Here is a 27121-nt window from a genome sequence, read left to right on the forward strand (position 1 = left end):
TGGAGGCCTCTTGGGCAGGGAGGTTGGTCTGGCAGGAGTGGAACCCTGGGGCATCCAGGGTGAGGCAGCTGTGGTCAGGGGTAGGGCCTTAGTGAGAGACAGCAATGGAACTCAGAGATGGGAATGCAGGGGACAGAAGTGGGTCTGTGGGGACACAGGTGGCCATGGGGACTGCAGTGGGACCATGTGGATAGAGACAATGCATTGGGGAGAGAGGGGTCCACAGTGGCAGAGGTGGAGCTGTGGGCATCACATGTGGGACTAGAGTAGAAGTGGCATGACTGTCAGAGATGGGGCAGTGGGGCCTTGGGATCAGAAATGGGACCAGGAATTTAATGTGGTATAAATGGGAGGTGGGTCTGTGAGGCCCAGAGGCCATGACAGGAGGGCTAGAGCCAGGGGAGCCATGGGGAGGCTGGGAGCAAGAGCTGGGATGGTGAGAAGCCAGACAGGAGTAAGGACCTGGGCAGCTAGGGTCATTGGAGTTGCTATGGGCCCACGTGGGCTCTAATGCTCCAAGAAGGGACCATTAGCAGGTCCCAGCCCAACAGTGGGCGCTGTGCCCTGGGCCAGCCTCAACTTTCCCTTCTCTCCTCCCCAGCCCCACCCCAGTACCTGACATGAACCCTTGCGGGCCCCTCAACCTGAGCCTAGCGGGCGAGGCGACCACATGTACAGCAGTTGGGGCCCCCAACACGTCCACTGGGCTGCCGTTGGGTCTCGGGGGCGCCTCGCCGGTGCTGCCCATCTTCTCCATGACGCTGGGCGCCGTGTCCAACGTGCTGGCGCTGGTGCTGCTGGCTCAGGCTTCGGGCCGCCTGCGCCGGCGCCGCTCGGCCGCTATCTTCCTGCTGTTCGTTGCCAGCCTGCTGGCCACCGACCTCGCAGGCCACGTGATTCCGGGTGCGCTGGTGCTGCGCCTATACGCAGCGGGGCGCTCACCGGCCGGAGGTGCGTGCCACTTCCTGGGCGGCTGCATGGTCTTCTTTGGCCTGTGCCCACTGCTACTGGGCTGTGGTATGGCGGTGGAGCGCTGCGTGGGGGTCACACGGCCTCTGCTACACGCGGCACGTGTCTCGGTGGCCCGTGCGCGCCTTGCGCTGGCCACACTAGCCGTGGTGGCCTTGGCCGTGGCACTGCTGCCGGTGGTGCGAGTGGGTCACTACGAGCTGCAGTACCCCGGCACATGGTGCTTCATCGGCCTGGGCCCAGCAGGTGGCTGGCGCCAGGCACTGCTCGCCGGCCTCTTCGCCGGCCTCGGCCTTGCTGCGCTGCTCGCCGCGCTCGTGTGCAACACGCTCAGCGGCCTGGCCTTGCTGCGCGCCCGCTGGCGCCGCCGCTCTGGATGGCATCCCCCGACCTCAGGCTCCGACCACCGCAGGCGCTGGGGCGCACGCAGACTCCGCTCGGCCTCCGCCTCATCCGCAGCTTCGGCCTCTGCTGCCCCCAGCAGCACCCTAGGCCGCGACTCAGCGCGTAGAGCCCGCGTCCACGACGTGGAGATGGTGGGCCAGCTCGTGGGCATCATGGTGGTGTCGTGCATCTGCTGGAGCCCACTGCTGGTGAGGGGCACACGGCCCTTCCAGCCGAACTTCTTTCTCCTCCTCTCCCACCGTGGCCCTTTCCGCCCTTTTCTATCCGAGAATACTTGGGTCCTCTCTCCCTTCCCCATCCAGGGCCCCGCCTCCTCAAAACCCTGCCAGACAGGAAAGCCCGCCCTTTGCCTTCTCCCTCTGACATCCCACCCCTCCTCCCAGCCCCTTTATCTTTTAACTTACTCCTTCTAGGTCTTTGTAGTTTACCCCAACCCACACCTGCCTCCTCCCCAGCCCCACCCCTCTATGTCAGTTGCTTCATCCCAGCCCCCTTCCTCCTCCCCACCCCATTTTTCTTCTCCCCTCCAATGCCCTGCCCTTCGGAACACAGGGACTTCTTCCTAGCTCGAGCCCCCACTCAAGGAAGACCTTCGCTGGTCTTTCTACAAAGACATCTCTTTACCCTTGTGATGCTCTGCCCCTTCTCACAGCCCCCTTCCCTTCCCTTCATGCTCCCACCCATCCCAGCCCCATACATCGCTGGTCCCCTTCTCTCACACCCACCCCACCGCTCACACCCTCACACCGGCTTCTTCCGCAGGTGTTGGTGGTGTTGGCCGTCGGGGGTTGGGGCTCCAGCTCCTTGCAGCGGCCGCTGTTTCTGGCCGTGCGCCTCGCTTCGTGGAATCAGATCCTGGACCCTTGGGTGTATATCCTGCTGCGCCAGGCTGTGCTGCGCCAACTGCTTCGCCTCCTGCCCCCGAGGTCCAGCGCCAAGGGCAGCCCCGCAGGTTTAGGCCTAACCAGAAGCGCCTGGGAGGCCAGCTCACTGCGAAGCTCCCAACAGAGTAGCCTCAGTCACTTCTAGAGACACCTGGAGGCCCAGCAGCTAAGGTAGATCATTCTGGCCCAGGCAAGTTCCGAAGCGCAGAGCCTTCGAGAAATAAAGCCATTTTGCCTACCAGCCCAAGGTGATGTGTCCACAACATGCATATGACCGCGGAAGGGCGGGGAGGGGGGGTGGCCCGAGGTGGTGGTTGGCAGAGGCATGGGGTGCTCCTCTGGGGGTACAGTTCCAGGATTAGCCATGAGGGGACCCAGAGACATCTGACGCAGAGCCAGAAACACAGGAGCCTGTGCAGAATGTGGGACGCAGCCCCAGGATCCAGGCTCCACCGGGAGCAGAGCAGTAGTTGTAGAGTGCTTCTTGCCCCTGCTGCTGCCAGGACTGACTCCCACAGCCATTTGCCCATTGTGGCTCTGAGCTCCCCAACACAGCCCCAAGACCTTACCCCCAACTATGCCCTGTCACTGCCTCTAATTCCAGATGTCCCTCAACACAGCCCCAAATCCCCTCCCTTGGCCTGTCTGTGCTCCCCACCATAGTGACAGCCCGAGTGTCCACCCTCCCTTGACCCAAGTATAGGTCTTCAAATAACCCCTCACCATAACCCAGGATGTCTCCTCATCATTCCTGATGCCTCCATCCACCTCCCCATCTCTGATTGCGGCCCTCCATTCCCATTACTGCAAACAAGAAGAGCCTGGGATGCACGGGAAGAGCAAACCCCAAAGGCATTTTTAAAAACCACTAACAGCTGGGTGGGAGCAGGGACAGGGGACAGGGCTAGCAGCCCCCCGCCACAAAGTCAAAGTCCCGGAAGGCGGCCTGCTCCGTGGCAGTGAGGGGCCGCGCATCTCGGGGTGGGCTCAGCGTGGGGGCCTCCCCTGTGAACTCCTCGTCGAAGTTGCTGACATCCGTGCGACCCGACAGCGTGGGCACGAAGGGCGGGGGCAGGCGGCGGGCCAGCAGGGCGTCCCAGCCCAGGGTCTGCATGGGGTGTAAGGGAAGGTCAGTGCGAGGGTTAGAGCACGGATGGCTTGGGGGACCAGTCCCAGGCACCCATCCAGCCCTGGATCTGTGGAGATCTAGCTAATGAATCACAAGATAGAAGGGCAAAGTGGGGGAAACTGAGTTCAGGAAGGGTCACAGGGTGAGCATAGGGAGCCCTGGTGATCAGAGGAGAGCCTGGGCTCACACACAGGGCAATGGCTCAGACCAGGCGGGCCTGGAGTAGGCATGAGTATGTGAGGGTCCGTGGGGTGCCAGTGTTGGAGGTAAAGCAGTGAGCTGTTAAGGGGGAATGACCAGGACCTGGCAGGGTGCGGGGTATCCTCACCCTGAAGAAGGGCTGTTTCTTCACGTCCTCTGCGTCCCGCTCGCTGGACCCCAGCCTCCGCTCTGGATTCCTCCGCAGCAGCTGGAGCCGTGGGACATTGTGTCAGTCTTCCCCTCTGGACCCCAGAACCCCTCCTCAGGCCCACCCCAGCTTGGGGGGTCCTCACCCTGCGCATGATGCCAATAGCTTCAGCTGACAGGAATCGGGGGTAGCGAACCTCATCGTTGACAATGCTGTCAAATACTTCTTCCTCGTCATCCCCTGGGAAAGGGGACTGGGGACAGGGAGAAAAGGGTAAATGAATTGGGCAGCTGGGCCATGCCATGCCCAGGCCCACCCAAGCCCTCTGCTCTGGCTGCACTTCACATGAAGGGTTAGTCCCCATTTTACAATTTGAAAACTGAGGCCAGGGAAGAGAAGCCACCTGCCCCTGACCACACATGTGGTGGAGCCAGGTTCTGATTCCAGCCCTGGGCACATGCAGGTCCCAGTGCCATCCCCGGAACAAGCTGGGTCGGGGCAACCTGGGGCCTCACCTCACCAACCAGCATCTCATAGAGCAGCACGCCCAGACCCCACCAGTCCACAGCCCGTGTGTACGACGTGTCTGTCAGCACCTCGGGTGCCAGGAACTCCGGGGTTCCACAGAATGTGCTGGTCCGGTCCCCATAGCCCATCCCTGAGGCAGCAGGGACATGAGAGGTTATTGAGGGCTGGAGTTAGTGTCCCAGGATCAAGGGCAGGGTTGTGAGATAACCTTGGTAGGACTGGGGACTCCCTCACCCCCTCCCCCGCCCATACCAACTCTGTCTAATGCCCACAGTTCCCCACCCCACCCCTCACCCTCCTTGCAGAGGCCAAAGTCTGCGATCTTGACGTAGCCCTCGGTGTCCAGGAGCAAATTGTCCAACTTCAGGTCCCTGTGAGGGGTTGGGGGATGTAAAAGAGGAATGAGTGGGAATGGGGGCCCTGCCTGAACCCCAGTGGGAAGAGCATACATGCACAAGCATGTGCACACATGCATACACACACACCTGTAGACAATCTTGTGTTCATGGAGAAACTGCAGCCCCAGCACCACACAGGCTGAATAGAAGCTGTAGAGAGAGGCTGGTGTGAGAGAACCAGGCCTCCCCTCAGGGAAGATGATATAAATCTGAAGATCTCAGATCCTCAAAGTGCCCCGTCCCCCAGACTCCAGGAGCTGGAGAGGGGGGCAGGGTCTCCAGGGGAAGGAGCAGGAAGGGGACTGAGGCATGGGGTGTAGGGGGTGGGAGGCCAGGGGGCTGGGCTCACATGGCACGGGGTTCGGAGAAGACGTCGCTGTGGATGTGCAGCATCAGGTCCCCACCAGCTGAGTACTCCATCACAAAGCACACGTGCTCTGGCGTCTGGAAACAGCCAAACAGGTTCACCAGGAAGGGGTGTCCCGCATTGGTCACCGCTGCCAAGATCCTCTTCTCACACATGAGGCTGGGCAGGGTGGGGACAGGGGTCAGAGAGCACCACAGCTCCCCACCCCCAACTCTCACACTCCCTAGGTCCGCAAGAATCAGATCTTTGTTGAGGGTCTCTAATGGCTGTAAAACCTTGGGCAAACTGCTCAATATCTCTGAACCTCAGCAGCCTCATCTGCTAAACAGGCACCTAGAATCCATCTGCCATCCTAGTAACAGACTCCCAACTTCCTTTAGGGGAGGTGGCAGGGGTAGGCTGATTGGAGCACCCCAACTCCCTGGCCAGGAATTGATCAGGAATGAGGAAGCCAAGCCAGTGGGGCTCGCTCTGATGCAATTTTTTAATGATTTTATTTATTTATTTTTAGATAGAGAATAAGGGAGGGAAAAAGGGGGAGAAACATCGATCGGTTGCCTCTCATACACACCCCAGCCAGGGACTGAACCTGCAACCCAGGCATATGCCCTGACTGGGAATCAAGCCAAGCCACCTTTCACTTTGTGGGATGATGCTCAACCAACTGGGCCACACTGGTCGGGCCTCTGCTGGAGTTTTTAAGGAAGAAGGGCTAAAGCTGGTGGATGAGCCTTAAACTGCTGGGGTGGGGTGGGGATGTCTCTGTTCTCCGTCCCCATGAGAGGACTGCAATCAAAGCCCATACACAGGAAAGTAGAACAGTGACAGCTGAGCACCTGGATACAGCCATGCCTGAAGGCAGACAACCTGGACATTTCTGACCCAATACAATAAATTCCTCTATTTGCTTAAGCCTGTCTGAATTGGGTTCCTGATTAACCAAAGGATGTTGAGGTGATCAGTGTTCCCACCAAGCATTTATAGGGGACCAGGCACTGTGCACAATGCTCTAGATTTGGTCTCTCATTTAATCCACCTGATTACCCTGCAAGAAAGGCATTATTACTCCCTTTTTATAGATGGGGATTGAGGTTCAGAAGGGCCTGCCCAGGATCTCTAAGCATGTCTGTGGCATAGATGGGATTTGAACCCAGGGCCCAGGCCCCAAAGCAGAAGAAATGCAATGGCACCATTAAGAGCACAGCCTTCAGGGTCTGAGCCCCTAGATCTGAATAATCCTGAACATGATGCTTACTGGCTGTGTGACTTCAGGCAACTTGCTCACCTTCTCTGTGCCATCAGCAGAATGGGAGCAGTAACAGTATTTACCACTTAGGGCTATTGTAGGGAACAAACGGATTACCAGATGTAAAGTGTAGAGTGGATATTTTTCTAAAGGTTATTATTATCTTAAGTGCTACTTAATTTCCCAGGAGAGAAGACTGATGTTCTCAGAGGGCCTGAGCAAGGTCCCTACCTCTCAACCTCATCTCGGGCCACAATGTCCCCTTTCTTCAGAGCCTTGATGGCGAACAGCTCCCCGCTGGGCCGGAACTCAGAAAGCAGCACCTGGAACCACAGTGGGCAGAGGTGGCCTTAGCAGCCGGCCCAGGGGTGTTGACTCCCAGCTCTTCAACCTCTTGCCCCCATCTCACCTTTCCAAAGTGACCCCGGCCCAGGACTGCCAGAAATTTGAAATCCTCCAGGGTCAAGGGTGACTTCCTGAGAGGGCTGTGGAGAGAGGACACTGGTGGGGATGGGGAGAGTGGGCAGGGGTGATAAGTGGTGGGCGGGGGGGGGTGTCACCTGCACAGGGTGGGGCCTGGGGTCTCCTGGGTCTCTGAAGGCAGCTCCGATATGGTGGTTGTGTCCTGGATTGGTGAACTCTGTGGTAGAGATGGGGTCAGAGTGAGGGAGGTCAAAGGCACCCCATAATCACAATAGCCACCAAGGCCCTTGTCACCTCTCTGACCTCACTTCTCCTCCTGCTTGCCCCCTTGTTCCCTGCCCTCTAGCCACAAGTTCCTCTCACTGCGCCCTGAACAGACCAGGCATGTTTCCCACCTCAGTACCTTTGCACAGGCCATTCCCTCTGCCTACAACTCTCTTTTCCAGACACCTGCACAGCTCCTCCTCTTAGGCCTTTATTCAAATGTCACCTTCATAGGTGGTCAGCTGACCACTCCATTAAATAAGTAACAGACTCCCCCCGACGCCAACACCCTGTCCACCTTCCCTGCTTTGTTTTCCTCCCCAGCACATTTCGTGCTGTAAACACATTTTATCATTTATCTACCTATTCCCTTATTGGTATTAGCCCTTTGGAGCCACCTCATTTTTTTAATTTAAAAATGTATATTTATTGATTTTAGAGAAAGGCGGGGGGGGGGGAGAGAGAGAGAGAGAGAGAGAAACATCAATGATTGGTTGCCTCCAAAAGGCACCCTGAGCAGAGACTGAACTTGCAGCCTAGTCACATGCCCTGACTGGGAACTGAACTCCTAACCTTTTGTTGTATGGGACAATGCTCCAACCAACTGAGCCACACTGGCCAAGGCTGGAGCCACTTAGTTCTTTATACTGCATGTATATGTAACTTTGAACAGGATCAAAATTAATAGTTTTGTGGGAAAAAAGTTACCTACTGGTCCACCATTCTCCACTATCGACACTGTTCCAAAATTTCAATCAGTGCAAACGGGGTAAAACAAGGTCCTTTCCTGCCTCAGCTGCCCTCCCTGGAGCCAGCTGCTATTAACGATTTCCTGAGTATCTGTCTAAATGTATTTTTATACCCACATGAGCAAAAGTGTCAGTACAGGCTCCGTTTTTCTTGCAGCCACTATTGACAATATTCCAATCTTGCCTCTCCCACTGGACAATGGTTTGGAAATCATTCTATGCTGGCCCACCAAACCAATGTCATTGCTCACAGCTGTGTACTATTCCACCTTGTTGCTTATTTACTACCCTGAGTGATTTTCACTGTTCCGCCCTCACAAAGCTGCTGCGGCGCACATCCTGCTTGTGCATGTGTGGAGGTTCGGGTAGGTGTCCGGGAGTGGGATTTCTGCACCAGGACAGTGTCCATCTCTACCTCAGTCAGGCAGGCCCTCCCAAGTGGATGTGGTGCCTGACACGCCTCCCAAGGGCTGCCTGTGTTCCTGCCTCTTTCCCAACTGTGGGTGTTATCTGCCGTATATATATCCCCTTGCCTACACCATGGGGGTAAGTGCTGTTTTTTCTGTTGTCTGTGTGCTAAAGATGGTCTTTAAGTTTTTAAAGGAATGGGAAAACAATCAAAAGAATAGTTCCTGACCTATGAAAATGAAGTAACATTGAAACTTTAGTGTGCATCAGTAAGGTTTTCCCAGAACACAGCCATGCCCATTTGGGTACGTAAGTATTGCGTGTGGCTGCTTTCTACAATGGCAGTGTTGAATGGTTATCATTGAGACTATCAGGCCCACAAAGCTGAAAATATTGATTATATCACCCTTCACAGAAATGTGCTGACCTCTGATCTAGATTAAGATGCAGAATATTCCCACCACTCGGCAGGCTCCTCTGTGTCCCCTCCAACAATAACCACCTCCCTCCATCCGGGCCGAGTTGCTTAGCTGGTTGGAGCACCATCCCATACACCAGAAGGTCATGGGTTCAATCCCTGGTCAGAGCACATACCTAGGCTGAGGGTTCGATCCCTGGTTGAGACACATATAGGAGGCAACGGTCAACGTTTTTCACACTGATGTGTTTCTCTTTCTTTCTCTTTGTATCTTTCTCTCCGTCTCTTTCTCTCCCTTTTCCTCTCTAAGCATATCCTTGGGTGAGGATTTAAAAAAACGGAAATAAAACCACCCCCCATCCTGCCCAGAGAAAAGCACTATCTTAACTTTTTTTAATTAATTTTTTAGAGAGATGGGAAGGGAGCGAGAAATAGAGGAAGAGAAACATCAATATGTGAGAGAAACATAGATCAGTTGCTCTCACACATGCCCCAACTGGGGACCGGGCCCACAATCCAGACCTGTGCCCTGACCAGGTATTGAATTGGTGACCTTTCACTTTGGTAGGTGATGCCCAAGCAGCTGAGCCACACTGTTCAGGGCTTGACTTCTATCTTTGACATTAGTTTTTAAACATGCTCATTTTTACAGGGTGGTGTACTGAGCACAGAGAGGTGAGGTGGCCTGGCATGGGTCACATAGGTAGGAGATAGCAGAGTGGGATGGAAACCCAGGAAACCTGACTCTTGAGCTCATGTTTTTATTGATTATGAAGAACTGGACCCAGGTTCGGCCATGGAGTGCTTTGTGACCCAGGAAGCTCCTGGTGGTCTCTGGGACTTCACCTGGGAAGGAGGCACCCTGGTGCTGCCTAGCTAGGCCTAGGGGGAAGAGAGAGATGCTTACCAGACTCAGTGGGCTGGAAGGAAGGCCCAGAGGGCTCTTCTGGGATGAGCTGTCTGAATCAGCCCCAAGGTTCAGCTTCTCCACGGATATGTCACTGTAGTACAAAAAAAGGAGGTTGTATTTGGACCCAGCAGCCTGCGAAGCAACTGGGGCATCTGGGATCCCCACGGCCTTCCCTCCTTACCCTGTGGACCGGGCCTCAGATGCAGGAGAAGCCCCGGGGCTGAAGGTGCCCGTGGCTGTGGCATTGGGAATGAACCTTCGAAGCAGACGCACCCAGGTGGCGACATCGATGTTCATCTGCCTAGCACGCTGGAATGCCTTCCCTGGGGTGACAGGCAGAGTCACACTCTGTGATGCTCCAGGGGCCCCTGGCCTCTCCCCTGCCCTGAGCCGCCCACTCACCTTGCTGCTTGGAGAAGATTTTCTTCTGCCGTCGAAGCCGGGGTATCCTCTCAATGACAGGATTGCGGAAGGTGACCTGGGGAGAGGGGTCAAGGGGTAAGGACCCTCACCCACCTCCAGGCACCTTGGTGGAGAAGCCCTCAGGAACACAGGTGTGCACACCCATGTTTTGGGGGTTCCAATTACTGTGGCACTGCATCGTGTTAAGGGGTTACAAAACCAATCCATTGTTTGGCAGGGCAACCCCCTAAAGTGCCATATTGGAAAAATAAGAAGCAGGCACCCAAGTTTTTCTCAAGGGGTAGGGAGGGAGTGTAGCTCAACAAGATGCACATTCAACTCTAGCAAACAGGTGCTACATCATCTAGTGCCCTGATGCCCAAGGGCAGTCCCAGGACTACAGATCAGCATTACCTGGTAAGGTGCTGGAAATGCAGATCCTTGGGCCTCTGACCTGGACCCACTGATTCAGAAACACTGGGGGTACAGCCCAGCGTCTGCATTTTAATAGCCCTCCAGGTGACACTAGTGCCCACCCAGGTGGGGCAACCACTGGTCTAGTTGAATTTGCCCGATGCCAACACATCTTCTAGAAAGTGCTGAGTCTTAGAATGCTGTCACTGTATGTGTCCAATACGGCTGCCAATAGCCACATGTGGCTATTCAAATGAAGTATAATTTAAGTGACATTAACATTTCAGTTTCCTGGTCACACTAGCCATGCTTCAAGTGGCTAGTAGGCTGGCAACTACTATACTGAACGACGCAGACATAAAACATTTCCTTCCACAACAGAACGCAACTGTTGTTGGCTCATCGCCAACAGAACTTCACGGAGCTCTGGACAGCATTTGGGAAGAGCATAAAACAAAATCAAATGCTGTAGTTAAACCTTGGAGGCTTCAGAATTTGCCCCTGGGACCAATCCCCACCATTCTCGCTTGGATTTAGTTCCTGACGGAGGAGCGGCCCTGCCACTGAGGTTCCCTTCCACGGCCGCTCTGCGAGATCACATAGGAGCTGTTGTGCACTGACAGGGCTCTGGGAGGTAGTGCAGGTACGTAACACAGGGCCCATGGTATGTTAGAGGCAAGTTTTAAAACACTTTTAGGATAATTTTGGCTAAAATAAGGAGCCAGGGATCTTCCCTTTCTATTCCCCAGTTTGCTCTTCTGTCAGCTGTGCATTGAGCTGTTGTGGGGACTGACAAGCTAATGTCAACAAAGTACTTGGGACAAAGCTTGGTTCGTACTACAAGGGGTCAGCTAGACCATGGCCTCTCAACCAGGGGACACTGACAATGTCTGTAGATGATGTGGCTGTCACAACTGGGGGGCTGCTACTAGCATTCTGGGATGGGGGAAACCAGGATGCTGCTCAATACCCGACTGTGTGCAGGACGGCCCTGCAGCGAGAACGATCTGCCCCCGCCCTGGTCTACAGTGCTCAGGGCGGGGTGGGGTGCCCTGATGTGCACCTAACACCCCTGCAGAAGAACTCTCTCTCTACACGACCATGGCTCTGGTAGCACATGTTGCCACATGCCACAGCATGTTGCTAAGTTATGTTTGTCTTTTCTAGCTGGACAAAATTTTGTGATTTTAAGTTTTTAAAAAATCTTGCCTCAAAACAAAACCAATCCAAGCATAAGTCGTGTCACTGACATGACTAATTATACGTGCTTTTATTTAAGGTCCTGAGACCAATTGAAAACATATCTTTTCTTTCTAGAAAACTGGGAGCTGGAGAGGAAGGAAGGATTTTCTCAGGGTCGGGGGTTGGGCTGTACCTCAGCCACCAGGCAGCCCTGGGGCTCCATATCCAGCTGGACCTCATGCCTCTCGTTGTCCAAAAAATCTTCCAACTTCAGGAATTTGAGGGCACACAAGCCCCTCTGGTCCCTCCAGAACACAGCCAGTTCCAGTTCCCGTGCCTCGAGGGAAAGGAAAGGGCCATCACCGGGTGTGCCCAAGGCCCAGAACCCTCTTCTTTCACACCCCATCACCCGCAAGCCTAGCTCACCCTCTCCAGCTCCAGGGTGAAGCTCTGGTCCCAGGCATTGGGGCCAGATGGCTTCCAGGATGTCTGTCCCACCACTGTGTTATCCAGCTTGAGCACAGTGCTGACCTCACCTGGAACGGGGCCGGGGCGGGTCAGGAAATGCTGCAGTGGGAATCTCTCTTATACCTTATCAAATATTTTTATCATATTATTTTCTATCATAATATTCTGCTATGCTGTTTTGACAAAGCTTTACACTTCTACCTTTCACATTAAGACCTTTAATCCACCTCCAGTTGATTTTTGTACATGATGTGAGGTAGGGACCCAAATTCATTTTATTCTATATGCACATTCCAGTAATATACTCCTAAACATTTGCCCTAGAAAAATGTATGCAGATATTCGGCAGCAGATGCATAAATATGATGCTTACATAATGGCTCCAAATTAGAAACATCTCCCTGTCCACTAACAGAAGAATTAATATATAAATGACAATTCTGTCTTATTAATTGAACCAAGAAATTGTTGATACTCCACTATTTTGACCTAAAAGAAACACGTCACTTTGGCTCAGTTTAAGACAATGGACTATTAAACAGGAGTACAAATGAATGAACGAACTATGGTTCCGCACAACCACATGGATCCGTCTCCCAAACACCACCAACTGAGAGAAGCCACCACTGGGGAATACATTTTGTACGCTTCCACATACAGGAAGTTCGAACATCAGGCAAAATTAAACTATATCCCAAACATAGGTGCTAAAATTACAGAGCTAAAAAAAAAAAAGACAACCATAAAGTCAGAAAAGTAACAACCTCTAGGACAGAGGGAGGGGCTGGAATTGGGGAGGGTGCCTGGGGAGTCTTACAGAGTCCTATTTCTCAGCCTGTAGAAACACAAGTGTTTGCCCTATTGTTATTCTTCTTTGATACACACTATTTTGTGTGCATGTGTATGTGTGTGCATGTATATAACATATACATGCATACACACACATATATAAATATAAAAGCTTTTTTAGCTGTGGTAAAATTCACGTAAGTCCCCACCACAATCATTGTAGGGGGACAGCTACATGACGTTGAGTTTATTCACACTGAGACTATCCCCAGAACTCTTTCGTCTGCTCAGACTGAAACTCTGTACTCATCACACACCAGCTCCCCAGCCTCCTCCCCCAGTCACTGGGAAACGCCGTTCTCTCCATCCCTATGAACTGGACTCCCCTAGATACCTTGCGTAAGTGGAATCGTACAGTGTTTGTCTTTTTGTGACTGGCTTCCATCACTGAGCATAACACCCTCAAGTTCACCCATGTTGTAACATGTGTCAGCATTCCCTCCAAGGCTGGATAACATTCCATCATGCTGTTACACCACACTGTGTTTATCTATTCATTCACCAGGGACATTTGGGTTGCTTCTACCTGTTGACCATTGTGAGTTGTGCTGCTGTGATCACGGTGTACAATCGATCTCTTCAAGACCCTGCTTTCAGTTCCTTTGGGTATATACTCAGAGGGGGGACCACTGGGTCACATGGAATTCCATGTTTAACTTTCTGAGGATCTACCATGTTTTTTTCCACAGTGGCTGTACCATTTTTCATTCCAACCAACTATACACAAGGGTTCCAATTTCTCCACTTCTAATACCTGATATTTTGTTTTGTTTTATAGTATCTATCTTTTTTTGTTTTAAATCTTTTATTGATTTTAGAGAGAGGAAGGGAGGGAGAAACACTGATCTGTTGTTCCACTTATGCAATCACTGGTTGACTGTTGCATGTGCCCTGGCTGGGGATTGAACCTGCAACCTTGGTGCATCAGAGAACACCGTAACCTACTGAGCTACCTGGCTATAGCCTATAGTACCATCTTAATGAGTGTGATGTGTGCGTTTGTTATAGTGTTACAAATGTGTGGCATCCTAGGACCCTACCCCCACCCCACCGCATCCCCCGCCAAACAGTTCTTGATGCCCACTCACTGGTGTTCTCAGCTTCTGCTTTGAGGCTGCTCCGGCCACTGAGGCTTCCACTTCGGCTATAAAGGCCCCGAGCTGGGCGGCTCAGGAAGGGGGTGCGGCTGTCCGGGGTCCCAGGCCCTCCCATTGAGAATGAGGAGTTCCAGGGGATGGTCTCTGGAAGGTCCTTGCAGCCCACCACACGCACCTCCAGGGTCCCTGAGGGAGGGTCAGGATCAGGGGGGATCACATTTGGGCAGGTTGAAGGGAGGAGACCCCAGGTGAAGTGAACATATACAGAAGCAGCCAGCATGCAAGTGGGAGCTGCTGAGGGATAACCAGAGTGGGGCAGGGGGTCTGATGCAGGAGTGGCTGTGGCCAGAAAAAAATGTGGGACCAGGGACAGAGGACGAAGCTGTCATGGGCCATGCTGGGGAGGGGCTCCAGATGCTGATATTTAAGAACAGAAAAGAGGTTCAGGGCATAGGCTGGAAGTCCATGCAAGGAGAAGCAGAGTAGAGCTAGGGGGCCCAAGTATGATCAAGAGGGCTGATCTGAGGTCTGGGGAAGGTGCTGAGGTAGGTGCTTGGGTCTACTATCGGGCTGGTCTGGTGAGAGAGTGGCCGAGGAGTCTAAATGGGGTGGGGTTGATGCTGGGTCGGAGGTTCAGCACTGATGATTCTGAGAGTGGACTGGAGGATTATGGCTGCAGCAAAAAGAGGCAGGTAGGGAGAGTGGGGGAAGTGAGAGTGGGGGTATGGGGAACAGAAGTCCAGAATCAGAGGGCAGGGTGGGACAGGAAGCCCAGGGTGCAAGCGGCTGTCTGGATTAAAGAAATGGGACCCAGGCTAGAGGTCTGGGGTAAAGGGGAAAATAAGGGAACAGTGGGATGGAAGTCTGCAAATCCGGGTGGGGTTGAGGGTGGGGGTCTTGGGGCTGGGGAACTGAAGGGTCAAGAGTCCAGAGCTGCAGGGGTGGGTTCATGTAGGAGCGGTCAGGCCCCACCTGTGAGCGGCGCAGGCTTGCATAGGGTGCTGTAGTGTGTAGCAGGGAAGGGCCCAGCCAGGCGGGCACTGAAGGCTGCAGAAGAGGCTGCCACGAGCTCCTCGCGCAGCAGCCGCCCCTTGGGGTGGTCGGCAGGCAGCTCTCCGAGTCGCCTCTCCAGAGCCTCTCGAAGGAGCCCCAGCTTCTGGTTAGACTCAGTCAGCTTCAGCTGGGCCTGCAATGGGAGGGGCTGGGCTGGGGATGCAGCCAGGCTGAGGGTACCCTTTTCCAAGCGGAGAACCAGGCCTCTAAGTTCTCAGTTCTCAGGCCTCTTAGTTCACCCACTAAGTTCTCCCTAGGGCTCCTTTCCCCTGGAGACCCCAAACACAAACCCTCTTGGTCCTACCTCTGAGCTCTCTGAAAACCAGGCCCAGGCACTGCCGCACCACCACCTTGGCAAGCCCAGGCAAGGGCCCACCCCCACTGCAAGCTCCCGCCTTCGCTTACACCCCGCTCTCAGCGAAGGCCCCACCCTTCACGCCGGTTGGACCTGGGGCTCACCTCACTGACAGCCTTGCGATCCGGAGCCTTAGCGGAGCTGAGCAGGCGCAGCACGTTCTTGGCGCCCTCGGCCACCGCGTGCTCTACTCGGAAGTGGTGCCGCAGCTCCTCTATGCGCAGCTCTACAGCACCCAGGTCTGGGCTCCCTGTGGGCACGGGACACACAGCAGTGAGGCTGGCCTGGGACCCAGGGCCAGCTGACCCAGATCCAGACACACAGCCCTCGGCAAGAACAGGAACTGGCCACAGACATACGGACACTGGCATTTATCAAGTTTCACCCAAGGGGTAGTCAGCCTCTTTAATACAAATACTGTCACCCACAGAGATGGTCCCACAGACAGAGGCTGTTACACTGGGGCAGCCATATACACAGGCATGCTGTCAACACAGGCTTAGGGACAGAAACGTTGTCAGACTCCACTTCATCCCCAGGGACTGTCGTGGGGGCACCATGGACAAATGGACAGCCACAAGGATAGAGTCACACAGACACAAGGACACTTTTAAAAAATAACTTTTATTCATTGCTGATGGGAATACAAGTTGCCTTCCAATGGAGGCAGTTTGGCCACATCCATCAAAATCACCACTGTGTTTACTCTTCAACCCAAGTCCAGGGCCGTGTCCCATAGGAACACCTCTGCGCTTGACATACACACACGGTTACTCATGGCAGCCTTCTTTCTAAGAGCAAAAGTCCAGAAACAACCCGATTTCCCTTGGCAAAGGGACACTGTCACAGGGGCAGATAGACATGATCACAAGACCCTTTCGAGACACAGTCACACCGTGGCAGAACTCCCGGGACTCTAACTCCAGCCCAGGGAAAATGGTAAAAACTCAATTACACTGCCACATAGATACAACACAGAGATGGGCAAAGAAATGCCATCACAGGCAGGGCAGTGTCACTGATACTGATGGGGATGGAGAAGCCCAATGTCAAAAGGAATTAGGCTGGCTGTCACACCCAGTATGAAGTCACAAGAACACAGCCAGTCACCCAATGACACAGGAACAAGCACAAGGACATACTGTCACATAGGTGTACAGGGAACATGTCACTCAGAGGCAAAAGGTCACAGACAACTTATCCATGGCTGTGGGTTCCAGGGACAGTCTCGCTGTCCTGCATAATGACCCACACTCACATGCTGGCAGAGAGTCACACTGTTACCCACAGGTGTGTGGCACTCACCTGGACACCAACAATACAAACAGTGTCACAGAAACCCTGACAGTCAGAGGCATGCCATCCTATAACCATAGTCACACCCTTGCTTCTAGCCCTGCTTTCACGAGGCACTCAGACAATCACTGAGACTTTAACATTTACATGGAAAAGTCACATGGTCACCTAGGTCATGATATCACCCAGGGGCACATGGCCATGATCATACCATCACACACCATCACTGAGAAACCACAAGGACATTCACAACACGGATGGGCAATCACACAGTCACCATGACACCCCTCTGAAGACACACACATTGTCATCTGAGTTACAAGCTGCACCGCTATGGTATGAGTGTGTCTCCCTAAAATTCCTAACTTGAAACCCAGCCCCAGTGTGGCCGTGTTAGGAGGTGGTACCTCTGGGAGGTGATCAGATCATGAAGGTGGAGTCTTCATGAATGGGATTAGTGCCTTTACAGAAGAGACCCCCGAGAGCTCCCTCACTCCTTTTGCCACATGAAGACACAGCTAGAAGACACCATCTATGAACCAGGAAGTGGGCTCACCAGACACCTGAACTGCCAGCACCTCAATCTTGGACTTCCAGCCTCCAGAACTGTGAGTGGTAAATTTCTACTGTTTATTAACGCCCCCCCCCCGGTCTATGGTTCTGTAGTAGCAGCCCAAACACCCTAACACCCACCAACAGCTTACTCTCCTATGTTGTGGTGACACACACATCATCACAGTTACCAGGGCACAGTCAACCACTGGTCCCAACAGCCACACTAACACTGACACACGTCAGCAGCACAGACACAGTCACACAATTCATCAAGACCCTACCCCAAATTCAGGTTGACGATCAGGTTGAGATACCCCCAGGCACTCTCTGACAGAGATCCACAGGCTGTGGACCCCCACAATTCTACACACCAGGAACCAACATGACAAAGCAACCACTCAGTCCAGGCGGCTGCAATTTTTTTCTATGAAGAGCCAGGGAGTAAATTATTTTTGGCTTTTCAGATTACACGGGCTCTGTTGCCACTACTCAGCTCTGCTGTCCCAGAACAAAACTGGCCTTACGTAATAGTAAATGAAACGGTATGGATGTGTGCCAATATAAATGTTTTTACCAAAAAAAAAAAAAGCAGTAGCAGATTTGGCCTGTGGGCTACAATTTGCCGATACCTGATCCAGTACAAACCTTGAGTGGAACAAAATGGGAAACTGAAGCCCAGAAAGGGTTGGGAGTGGGTTCTAGTCACAGAGTGACCACAGCACCCACCTCCCCGCCACAGAAGGGGATCCCTCACAAGGCTGGGAGCTGAGCACCGTGAGTCTGCATGCAAGCTAAGCTGTCTCAAGGCGAGGGACTCACCTTGGGCCTCGTCTGGAGCTGCCTGGCTCTCCAGCTGGCAGGCCTGCAGCGCCCGGCGGAGCTGCATGCGGATGATGTCAATTTTGGTCTTACTGTCCTGTAGCATCTGCTGGGCCGTCAACAGCAGTTTCCGGTCCTGGGGGCAGAGATGGGCCATGAGAGGATGGCTAGACAGGTGGGGTCCAACCACTGGTTCTGCAGTCCACACAGTGCAGGCCCCGGGCGACTGTGTGACAGTGTTTGTGTATGTGTGTTCCTGGATGTGGAGGGGTGACACAGCCCATAGGGCTTGAATCCTGACTCTGCCACAGCCCGGTGACTTTGGGTAAGCCACTTAACCTCCCTGGGCTTGTTTCCTCAATTTGTGGGCATGGGGTCAGTACTAAGAGCACTGATCCCCACTGAGCTGAGAATTAAAGCAGCTGATCTGCATGCAGTGCTCAGGGCTGTGCCTGGCACCGGCAGGCACTGTATATGCATGAGCTGCAGCACACATACCTGTCCCCATGGCAGGTGTAGCACTGACCGCAGCCATGCGGTGCGTCTTCAAGGGTGACTCCATGTGTGTGTGAGACAGTCTGCTATAAATGGGGCTCCGGATGTTTGTGTGTGCAGTTCAAGGCGTGGTAAAGACTGGGCATAGCCTGGGACCCCTTGTGGACACTGATCTTGGATTCCTCCATCTACTTTGTGCTGTGGTTCAAAACCAGACAAAACTAACCTGTGGTGACAGAGGCCTGGGGATTGACTAAAGGGGGCAGGAGGGAACTTTCTGGGTGACTGGAAACATCCTGGATTTTGATGGGGGTGGTATGTACACAGTAAAAATTCATCAGGTTGTACACTTCAGTTTTCCACAAATTATGTCTGTATATTACACCTCAATAAAAGGTAGAAAAAAATAATCTTTGTGCTCCATGTCCTCACATTTAATACTTATGTTTGTGTGTGTACACAAGCAAGAGTAAGGAAGTGTCTATAGCAGCAGGTCTGTGTGAGTGTCTCTAGGTGTCAGTCCAGACCTGCGACTGTGTCTCCCCTGTTGGTATGACTGGGGGGTGTCTTTGGGATAACTCCTGTCACTGGCTATGAATTTAATGGTGTATCTGTGGGTATAGTAGTGTCTCTATGTGTTATGATGGTGTGTGCATCTAGGTGTTGCTATGACTCTGTGACTCTAGATGTTATGACCATGGGTATGTTTCTGTGTGTTAAGGTCATGACGTGATGTGTCAGAGAGATGCCAGTAGCAGTGAGTGGCCGCGTGGTGACCTGACCATGTACACCCTTAAATTCCTGGGGGGGTGGTCTCTGCCATGTGTCTGACATCACACACAGTCACACCTTTTCCCATATGCCCCTAGGAGCTCTCTGCACCCCAGTCCTGCCTCCCAGCCACCCACCATCCCCTGTCCTCCCCCACTCGCTGTCCATGGTCATACAAGCACATGGGGTACCTGCTTGTGCCCCCACCTTGGTGCTGCCGTTGCTGTATGTCTGGATCATGTTCTCTGCCCCCTGCTTCACCTTCAGTTCGATAGCCAGCTGCTTCTCCAAGCCAGCCACACGACTCAGGTTGGTGGCTGAGCAGGTCGGGCCACCCTCACCAGGAGACTGGGGAGCTTCTGCAGAAGATGGATAGGACAGAGTCACCAGGGACCTCACCTCCAGCTGCCCAGGAGGTTTGGCCCAGCTGAGAGGACCTGCCCTCTGCCCAGCCTGGATTCCATCCCCAGACCAGGGCCCAGAGGATCCAACCACCCCAAACCTCACAGGGAACCCCCTCAGGGCTGGGGCAGGACCATCATGTATGAGCAGGCGCTAGTGTCCAGGTGTGCGTGAGTCCTCAGTGTTGGTGAGACCATGAACAGAAGCCCCTAATTCTTTACACAGCTGTGTAGAGTCCATGGGTGTGCTGTGGTTGTATCTCTTAACTCATGGGGTGTTGGCAGGATGAAAGGAGTATCTCCCTCAGCACATGTGCAACCACATGAGACAGCAGGTGTTAGAAGGGCTGTATGAGATTGTGGGTGCTAGGGCAGCCCTATGTGTGTGTTTCCGACTGTGGCACAACTATGTGTTCAGATCTCAGGTGCTGGTATGATCATGTCTGAGTGTCTGAGTGTGGGTATGCCCTGATATTCAGGTCATAGCTGGCATGGCTCTCTTGGAGAGTCATGTGACTGGGTACGGGGGAGACTCCAGGTATAGATGTGACCATATGAGCTTCTGGGTGTTGGCCAAACTCTCTCACTGCCTTAGAGTGTTGATAGGACAGTATGGGTCCCTAGCTGTTAATATGCCTATGTGTATGGAAAGACTGTTGGTATAAGTGGCACTGAACCTTCAGGCCTTGTCCCATTGTGCATATAAGTCTCTGGCTGTAGGTGGGACAGTGTACGTCTGAAAGAGCTGAGCAGCTCATGTGTGTGTGTGTGAACCTGTGAGGGTTGGTGTAGTCATGTGTGAGTCTCTGGGTGTGGTCTGTATGTTGGGGTGACTGTGTACATTTGTTTGGGTGCTGGGTGGCAGTATGGAAGTCTCTGGGTATTGTAGTAACTCTGAGACTTGCAGGGTATTCACATGATATTGTCTAGGTCCTTGGGTGTTGTCTGTATTGGTGTGACTACGTGAGTCTGGATATTAGTGTGACACCACGTAGATCCTTTGGAAGTTGTCTAGGTGTTGGTGTGTGCTTCAAGATATGGTATGACCCTGTGTGGGTCCTTTGGTGTTGTCCCGGAGTTGGTGTGACTATGTGTGTCTTTAGGTACTTGTGTGACCTTGCAAGTCTCTGGATGTTGCCCGGGTGTGGGTGTGATCATGTTGGTTTGGATGTCTGTTCTAACTGTTTTGAGGCTGTTGTGATTGAGTGTGAGCTGAGCCCCTGGCAGTGGCTCCCCTGCAGTCCCACCGCCCCTGAGGAAGGCCCTTCTCACCATGGGTGGCAGCTGCAGGGTCAGGCAGCACCACGTGGGCATGCAGCTCCTGCAACTGCTGGTGCAGCAGGTCGAGCCGGCGCGAGGAGCCTCGCAGCAGCAGTTCCACAGGTCCGAGGCTGCGGCCCAGGTCGGTGGTGGCCCGCCGCAGGTTCTCAGCACCCTCCTTCAGCTTTAGCTCTTTGCGGATCTCTCGCCGTAGCCGCTCCCGCTCTAGTTCCAGCTGCTGTTGCACCCCAGGGGCTGCCAGGTCCGCACCCGCCAGGCCCAGCTGCTCCAGTAGGGACCAGCTGCGGGGCTCACTCTGTGGGGGGCAGAACAGGGTCAGTGGGACCAGGAGGATGCAAGGTGCAAACTGCACACAGCCAGCCAGGCCTGGCCCCCTCCTGGCCCAGGGCTCCCAAGACAGGACTCGCTCCACACCCTCTGACCACCAAATTAGGAGATGAGACAAAGCCTTGCCTTAGGGGCCCCACGGGTACAGTCCTATCTCCCTTCATCTGTTTCTTACACAGTTCCCATCACCCATGTGCTCCTCCAACTACAGGCCCTGTCTCCCTTCTATTGCCCTCCAAGTGACAAAGTCCAAAGGGCAGACCCCTTCTCCCCTGTGCTGTCCCTCGAGATTAGCAGGTTCTAAGGGCAGATCCCACCTTCCTTCTGCTACCCCCCCAATCAAGGAAGTATCAAAGGCAGGCCTCTGCTGCCCCCCAAAACTATGGAGTTGAGGTCCCAAAAGCAGGCTCCTCCTCCTGTTGACTAAATCTCCAACTACAAGGTGCCAAGGGAAGGCCTCACCTTCCCTTGGCTATACCTCCATCTAGGAGGTCCCAAGGGCAGGCCCCATTTCCCCTCCTGTCACCCTCTATAGCCCGGACCCTAAGAAGCAGAGCCCTGTCTCCTCCTTCCTCTATCTTCCTGATGTGGGAGCCCGAAAGGGCCCCGAGAGTTTCATCTTCCACACTAAAAACTCTAACCCATCTCCTCCCCTCTGTCCAAAACTGAGGCAGGGCCTCTTGCCTGTGCCGCTTGGGGTCCTCTTCTGCCCTCCTCCCACAGGGACCCCAGCCCCCACCTCCAGCTCCTGGTCCAAAGTAGGATCAGCCTGCGCCATCCTGGGTCCCGGCTGAGGGCCCTGCCCTCTTCCTGAACCTCAGCCCTGCCAGGGCCTCTCACAGGCCACTTCCTCTTTCCTGCTAGCTCCCAGCAACCCCTGCGCCCAGCCAGCTCCGGGGCTCTAGTGCATCTAGAGAACCTTTCCACTCAGCCCCCATCTGAGTGGACTTGAAGACAGACTCCCCCAAGTGTACACAGGCTCCTGGGGCTGACCCCAGGGTACACACACTCTCATATACCTACAGGTATATGCACAGAACACAGGTATACACTGATATGCAAATGTCCGTGAGTGTTTACAGGAGCCAGCCCCCTGCCTGCAGATGCAAGCCATCACAACTTCCGGCTTCCTCTCTGGGTGCTCACCGCTGCTGACCACAGCCTGGAGGCCTAGGGGGCGTGGCCAGGCCAAGGACACCTCCCTGAGACCTAATCATGAGAAGACAGCACTGGAGGGGTGGGGTGATAGTACTCCCAAACCAGCAATCCCCTGAAGCTCAAATATGACTTGAGAAATAATAACCGTAATAATAACAGCAGTTACTACATGCAGCACCCAAGTCAACTAATGAAGTCCATGAGGCAGGTTCTATTATCACCCCATTTTTGAGATGAGGAAACTGAGGCCCAGAATGATTATATAACTTGCCCCACATTCTCACAGCAAGAAGCAGAACCAGGATTTAAAACAGGAATGCCTGGAACCCTAGTGCAGGCTAGGTTGTCAGTGTCCTCCCCCAACTAAGAGAACCCGTTTCAGAGATGAAGAAAGTCTTCCTTGACTTGGCTCCTGACCAACCCCAAGGGCAGCTGCTCCCAGGGAGGGTTTACAGCAGGCTAAGAGCCTCACTCCCACAATCCTACCAACTACTCACATTAATCCTGAGCTACTGCCATTATTCTCCCCCACTTTACAGGTGAGGAAACAGGCTCAGAGAGATGACAGAGTAGTTCTTAATGGGAAGGGGGATTTCCCACACCCCACCTCTGGGGGCATTTGACACCACCCAGAAATATTTTTGGTTGTCACAACTGAGGGTGGAAAGGGGGTGCTACTGGCATCTAGTGGGTTGAGACCAGGGATTCTGCTCAACAACCTACAGTGCACAGGACAGTCCCCACCTCAAAGAATGATTCAGCCCTGAATATCAACAGTGCTAAGGCTGAGAAACCCTGGGTTAAAGGACACAGACTAACACCCTGGGCTGCTGACCACAACTGCCAGTAAGCCTTTCACAGCAGCCCCGCCTGCAGAGCACTGGTGTATGTCTCCCTACCATGGACACCCTCTTAGTCCCATTTTTCTAATGGCAGAACTGAAGCTCACATAGGCAAAGGCACCTGGTTGAGAACACATAGCAAGGAAGTGACAGCACTGGAATTTAATAGGGTCATCTAATACTCCCACTCCCAACTAGGCCCTGCCCACTGCCCAGCCCCACCCGGCCCCCAGCAGGCAGAGCAGGGGTACAGCCAGGAAGGAGCAGAATCATTTCAAATGGGGGCCCAGGCAGAGCAGAGCAGGCGCCCTCTGGCAGCTGAGGCCTGAGAATATGCAGAGCAGAAGGAAGGGAGGCCCGGCCTTCTGGGTTCTCCTCCCTAGGGTGACTCACTCCTACCCAGGAGGCAGGGGTCACCTGAGGGCCAGCAGGGGGAACATTTGGCACTGGCCCAACCTTAGAGAATCCCTGCTCCTCCACCTCTCATTGTAAAGCAGGAGACCGCAGGTTCAAACGGCCCACCTCCCAGAATTCCCCCCTCTTCCAAGAGCAGGCAGGGACCTAGACCCCCACGTCCGGAGATTTCAATGCTTTGGGCGTTTCCGGAATCTGGACAGGACATCCGTCTGCCGGACACAGAACAGACAGGCACAAGTTGGACAGACAGAGGGATAGGGTGGCAGGCCCAAGCAGCCACAAGAGAGGGATGAACAGGAGGGTGGGGTGAAAGCGGGCAAGAGATGGGAAAGGGAACGAGGGCACAGGTTCAGCCTCGTTCCAGGAATCACAGCCTCCATCCAGGTCACATATGGTATACACCAAGCACATGCATGTGCTGGGGATTCCTAATCAGCCCTCCCAAGGCCAGGGGAGAGACAGGAACCCTGGCCCTCCCCAGCCCCAAGGTCTGACCTTGTGTGATCTGCAACACCAGATACGCCCAGCTCCTCGGCAAGGCTGGCAGGCCATCAGCAGGACTGGGGTGGGGGAAAGGGGGACATGGGGCAGACACAGAGGGGATGAAGGGCAGGTGCAGAAGGAGATGAGAACCTGGTTACACAGCACCACAGGACAACAGTGAGATGGTGAGGCACTAAGGGGGCACAGGACATGTCTCAGATTTGGGTCACCAAACCAAAGAAGGTCAGGAGTCATCCTGGCCATGCATGTCAAAGGTGAGTTCAGGGCTGTCATGTCTACAAGGTGGCACAGGGAGAACATGGCTTGGCAGCAGATTGGTGCCAGTCATCTGTGCCCCTGCATATGTGTATACCTGTGTGTGAGTGTGGGGGGGTAAGGGGGAGCGGTTTGACCCAGCCCTGCTACCCATGCCCAGGTAGAATTCCAGATATAAGAGAATCCCCAGACTGTTGACCCAGGTACTCCCACCTTGGGTCGGGTTACACCTGGCAGCCTGAGGGTGGCCCTGTGGATTCCCCATCCCCCCCACCTAGTGAGGTGACTCCGACACTTCTACCAACAGGTGCCAATCAGGGAGCGTTGGGACCCTCGTAAAACTCAAGTCTGGAGGCGGGGCCGCTGAAGCTTTGTTGTACCGGGGAAGGTCACGTGCCGGGTGGCCTCCTCCCCTGCCTAGGCAACAAGCCAGGCACCTGCCCCAGGTGGAGCGGCACCTGCCGAGAACCGAACGCTGAGGGGAACTGGGGTAGGAGAGACTGACGGGGGCTAATAGGCACTAGGACGCAGAGCCAGTCTCAGACAACCAAAGTCGCGACTCCGCGGCGCCCCCTCAAATTCTTGGGGATGGGTGAAGTTTGGGGTTGCAGCGAGAGCTTCTGGGACCTCCCCGCTATCCCTGTGCGTACCTCGTACCTGCCGAGAAAGGGGCAGTGCTGACTCCACGGAACTGGCCCAGAGAGGGGACGCCAGGGGCTCGGGAGGCTCCCTCCCTGGCCGCCCCCCTCTCAGGGATCCCGGCAGCGCGCGGACGGGAGTGCCAAGCGCCCGGCGGCCGCGGAGTGGCTGCAGATGCAGGTGCGCCTACCTGCACGGCGTCGCTGGCCATGTCCTCGCGCCGCCCTCCAGGGGTCCCCGCACGGAGGGAGGGGTGGTGGCAAAAGGAGCGCGCGTGCGCCCCGCGCTGGGTGTGGAGGGCGGGGAGGGGGGCGGGCACAGCGGGACCCAGGCCCGGCGAGCGGCCCTCTCCGGCCTGCTCTGCTCGGGCCCCGCTGGGCCTGGCCGCCGCGTCCGCACGCCGCGCCCTCCGGCCCCAGCGGCCGCCGGACCCGTCACGTGACCGCGGAGGTCGGCGCCCGGGGAGGGGGCGGGGCAGAGGGGCGGGGCTCCCGGCGGCCCCTGGGGCTGCGGGAGCCCTGCCTGGCGCCCCCTCTGCTCTGCGCTTGGTCTCCTACTGAAGACCTTCAGGATCCTTATTCTGCCCAGGGGTCCTCCATTTGAATGCGCGGAAACCCGAAAAGAGTGAACCCGGTCAAAGCAGGGAGTGGTGAAGGCCTTTGGGCCTCCTGGGACCCCTCAACAAATAATTCATCCCCCTGTGTTTGCAAGATCAGGCCTCCTGGATCTCCTGCCTCTGGGGCCCCCTTTCAAGTGCATGGGAGCTCCCCCATTGCCTGCAAAGAAGCTCTGGGCGGTTCTGGGTTCACTTTCAGAGCCCCATGCCTTGGGGGAAGCCCCAAACCTCTTACGAGCTTCTCATCTGTGAAACGGTTATTTACCCACCTATTCCTCAGGTGCTGATAGAATAAGATAGTACCGGCCCAGTGCTGAGAACTCAGGAAGCGTTCGGTAAGTGTTAGCTGCTATATTTTGTTACTGCCTTTGTGAAAAAGGTTTGAATCCCAACTCCGTCACTGCCTCGCTGTGCGCCCTGTAGATCCTGTGGCTGCTGAAGCTGTATTATTCCCCTCTGTAAAATGCAGACCAGCCTCTTCTCAGAGGCTGCTGTATGCAGTTGGCGCTCCATAAATGCAGAGTCGTGCCCAAGCTGAGGCGGAGGGTGGAGGCTTCTGCAGATCTTCTCCAGGGTCTCCTGGAGTCTCTGGAGACCGAAGCTTGGCTCCTAGCCCAACCCGCACTCTCTTTACAACCGGTGACTGGGCCAAACTGCGGTCCCTGGGGCGCGCGAGGCTGGGAACGCTCCCCGGCTGTGGTGCCTACACACTGTCGCCCTCCGGGGACCTGCCAAAGCGCGGAGAGCTGTGGGTACCTTGGTGACAGGCCGTTGTAAGTGGTTTGCCTCGCACCAGAGACCAGGGCAAGATGTTTTCCCTTTTTTACCCCCTGTGCGCCACTCCTTGGAGATTTTAACAGAAAAAAAAAAGAAGAGGAGAAAACATACCGATCCAGAATCTGCCCACTGCTCTCCCCTCCCAGGGTCCCCATTGGGGCCAGTCTTCTTCCATCTTCTGTTAATGACCAGCGCCCATCTCTTCCTTTCAGATCTTTCAGCTCTGCCCTTGACCTCATAGTCTTTTTTCCCTAACAGGCCAAGGGTGTCTATGAACAAGGGTGTCTATGAACAACGGTGTCAACGCCTGTCCCTTTTCTGCTTAGATCCCTTATGGCCCCCACCTTTTCAAAGTAAAAGCCAAAGTTCCAACCACAGCCCACAAGGCCCTGCACGATCTGCCCCCTTCACCTTCCCTTTCTCCTTTCCTCCCACCTTCCACTTGTTCACTCCAATAGGCCATGTTGGCTGTTCCTTGAATATTTATCCATTCAGTGAAAGAATTCTTTGAGCTAGTTATTTTTGCTCCAGAATTATAAATGAGGAAACTGAGGCTCAGAGAGATGCCCCTCACCCAAATAATGGAGCCAGGGTGTTTATGGCCCTTGTCCTAAGGGACAAGGTGTTTTCCTCTAATTCTCCAGCCCACCCAATTTACAGATGGGGAGAATGTGACAGAGTAAGGCTCCACGCTCACCCAG

The 27121-nt window shown here is 54.4% G+C and overlaps 2 protein-coding genes across 7 annotated transcripts in view; one reads left to right on the plus strand and one right to left on the minus strand.

Moving 5' to 3' along the window:
- Window positions 1-2499, plus strand: part of LOC118984077 (PDZ domain-containing protein GIPC1) — a 14536-nt gene extending 12037 nt beyond the window's left edge. For 2 of the 4 annotated variants that reach the window (XM_037041783.1, XM_037041782.1), the window contains 2 exons: window positions 602-1562; window positions 2137-2499. In XM_037041783.1, the coding sequence (XP_036897678.1) occupies window positions 602-1562; window positions 2137-2403 (1228 nt within the window). In that variant the 3' untranslated portion in view covers window positions 2404-2499. Of the gene's footprint in view, window positions 1-601; window positions 1563-2136 lie in introns of those variants that run through there. The other 2 variants (XM_037041789.1, XM_037041788.1) reach the window with 2 other exon arrangements.
- Window positions 2222-25457, minus strand: PKN1 (protein kinase N1). Of its 3 annotated transcripts, XM_037041780.1 has the most exons (23): window positions 21952-22043; window positions 20877-21180; window positions 19411-19562; window positions 17938-18073; window positions 15372-15517; window positions 14832-15045; window positions 13851-14045; window positions 11872-11981; window positions 11639-11782; window positions 9850-9925; window positions 9629-9770; window positions 9445-9538; window positions 6836-6915; window positions 6685-6760; window positions 6507-6598; window positions 5012-5188; window positions 4750-4812; window positions 4559-4635; window positions 4252-4394; window positions 3882-3989; window positions 3716-3796; window positions 3132-3366; window positions 2222-2669 (listed from the first exon to the last, which is right to left on the minus strand). In XM_037041780.1, exons 1-22 carry the CDS (start codon window positions 21988-21990, stop codon window positions 3163-3165), a joined length of 2853 nt encoding a protein of 950 aa, XP_036897675.1. In that variant the 5' UTR covers window positions 21991-22043; the 3' UTR covers window positions 2222-2669; window positions 3132-3162. The 3 variants fall into 3 exon arrangements, with proteins under 3 accessions (XP_036897675.1, XP_036897676.1, XP_036897674.1); XM_037041781.1 differs by lacking the exons at window positions 2222-2669; window positions 21952-22043 and adding an exon at window positions 25218-25457 and having other exon boundaries at window positions 3091-3366; XM_037041779.1 differs by lacking the exon at window positions 2222-2669 and having other exon boundaries at window positions 3091-3366.
- Between the last annotated feature and the right edge of the window lie 1664 nt (window positions 25458-27121).

This window comes from Sturnira hondurensis, unplaced genomic scaffold (assembly GCF_014824575.4).
Source record: "Sturnira hondurensis isolate 20B ecotype Veracruz unplaced genomic scaffold, ASM1482457v3 Scaffold0003213, whole genome shotgun sequence".
In the NCBI taxonomy this organism is placed as follows: domain Eukaryota; kingdom Metazoa; phylum Chordata; class Mammalia; order Chiroptera; family Phyllostomidae; genus Sturnira; species Sturnira hondurensis.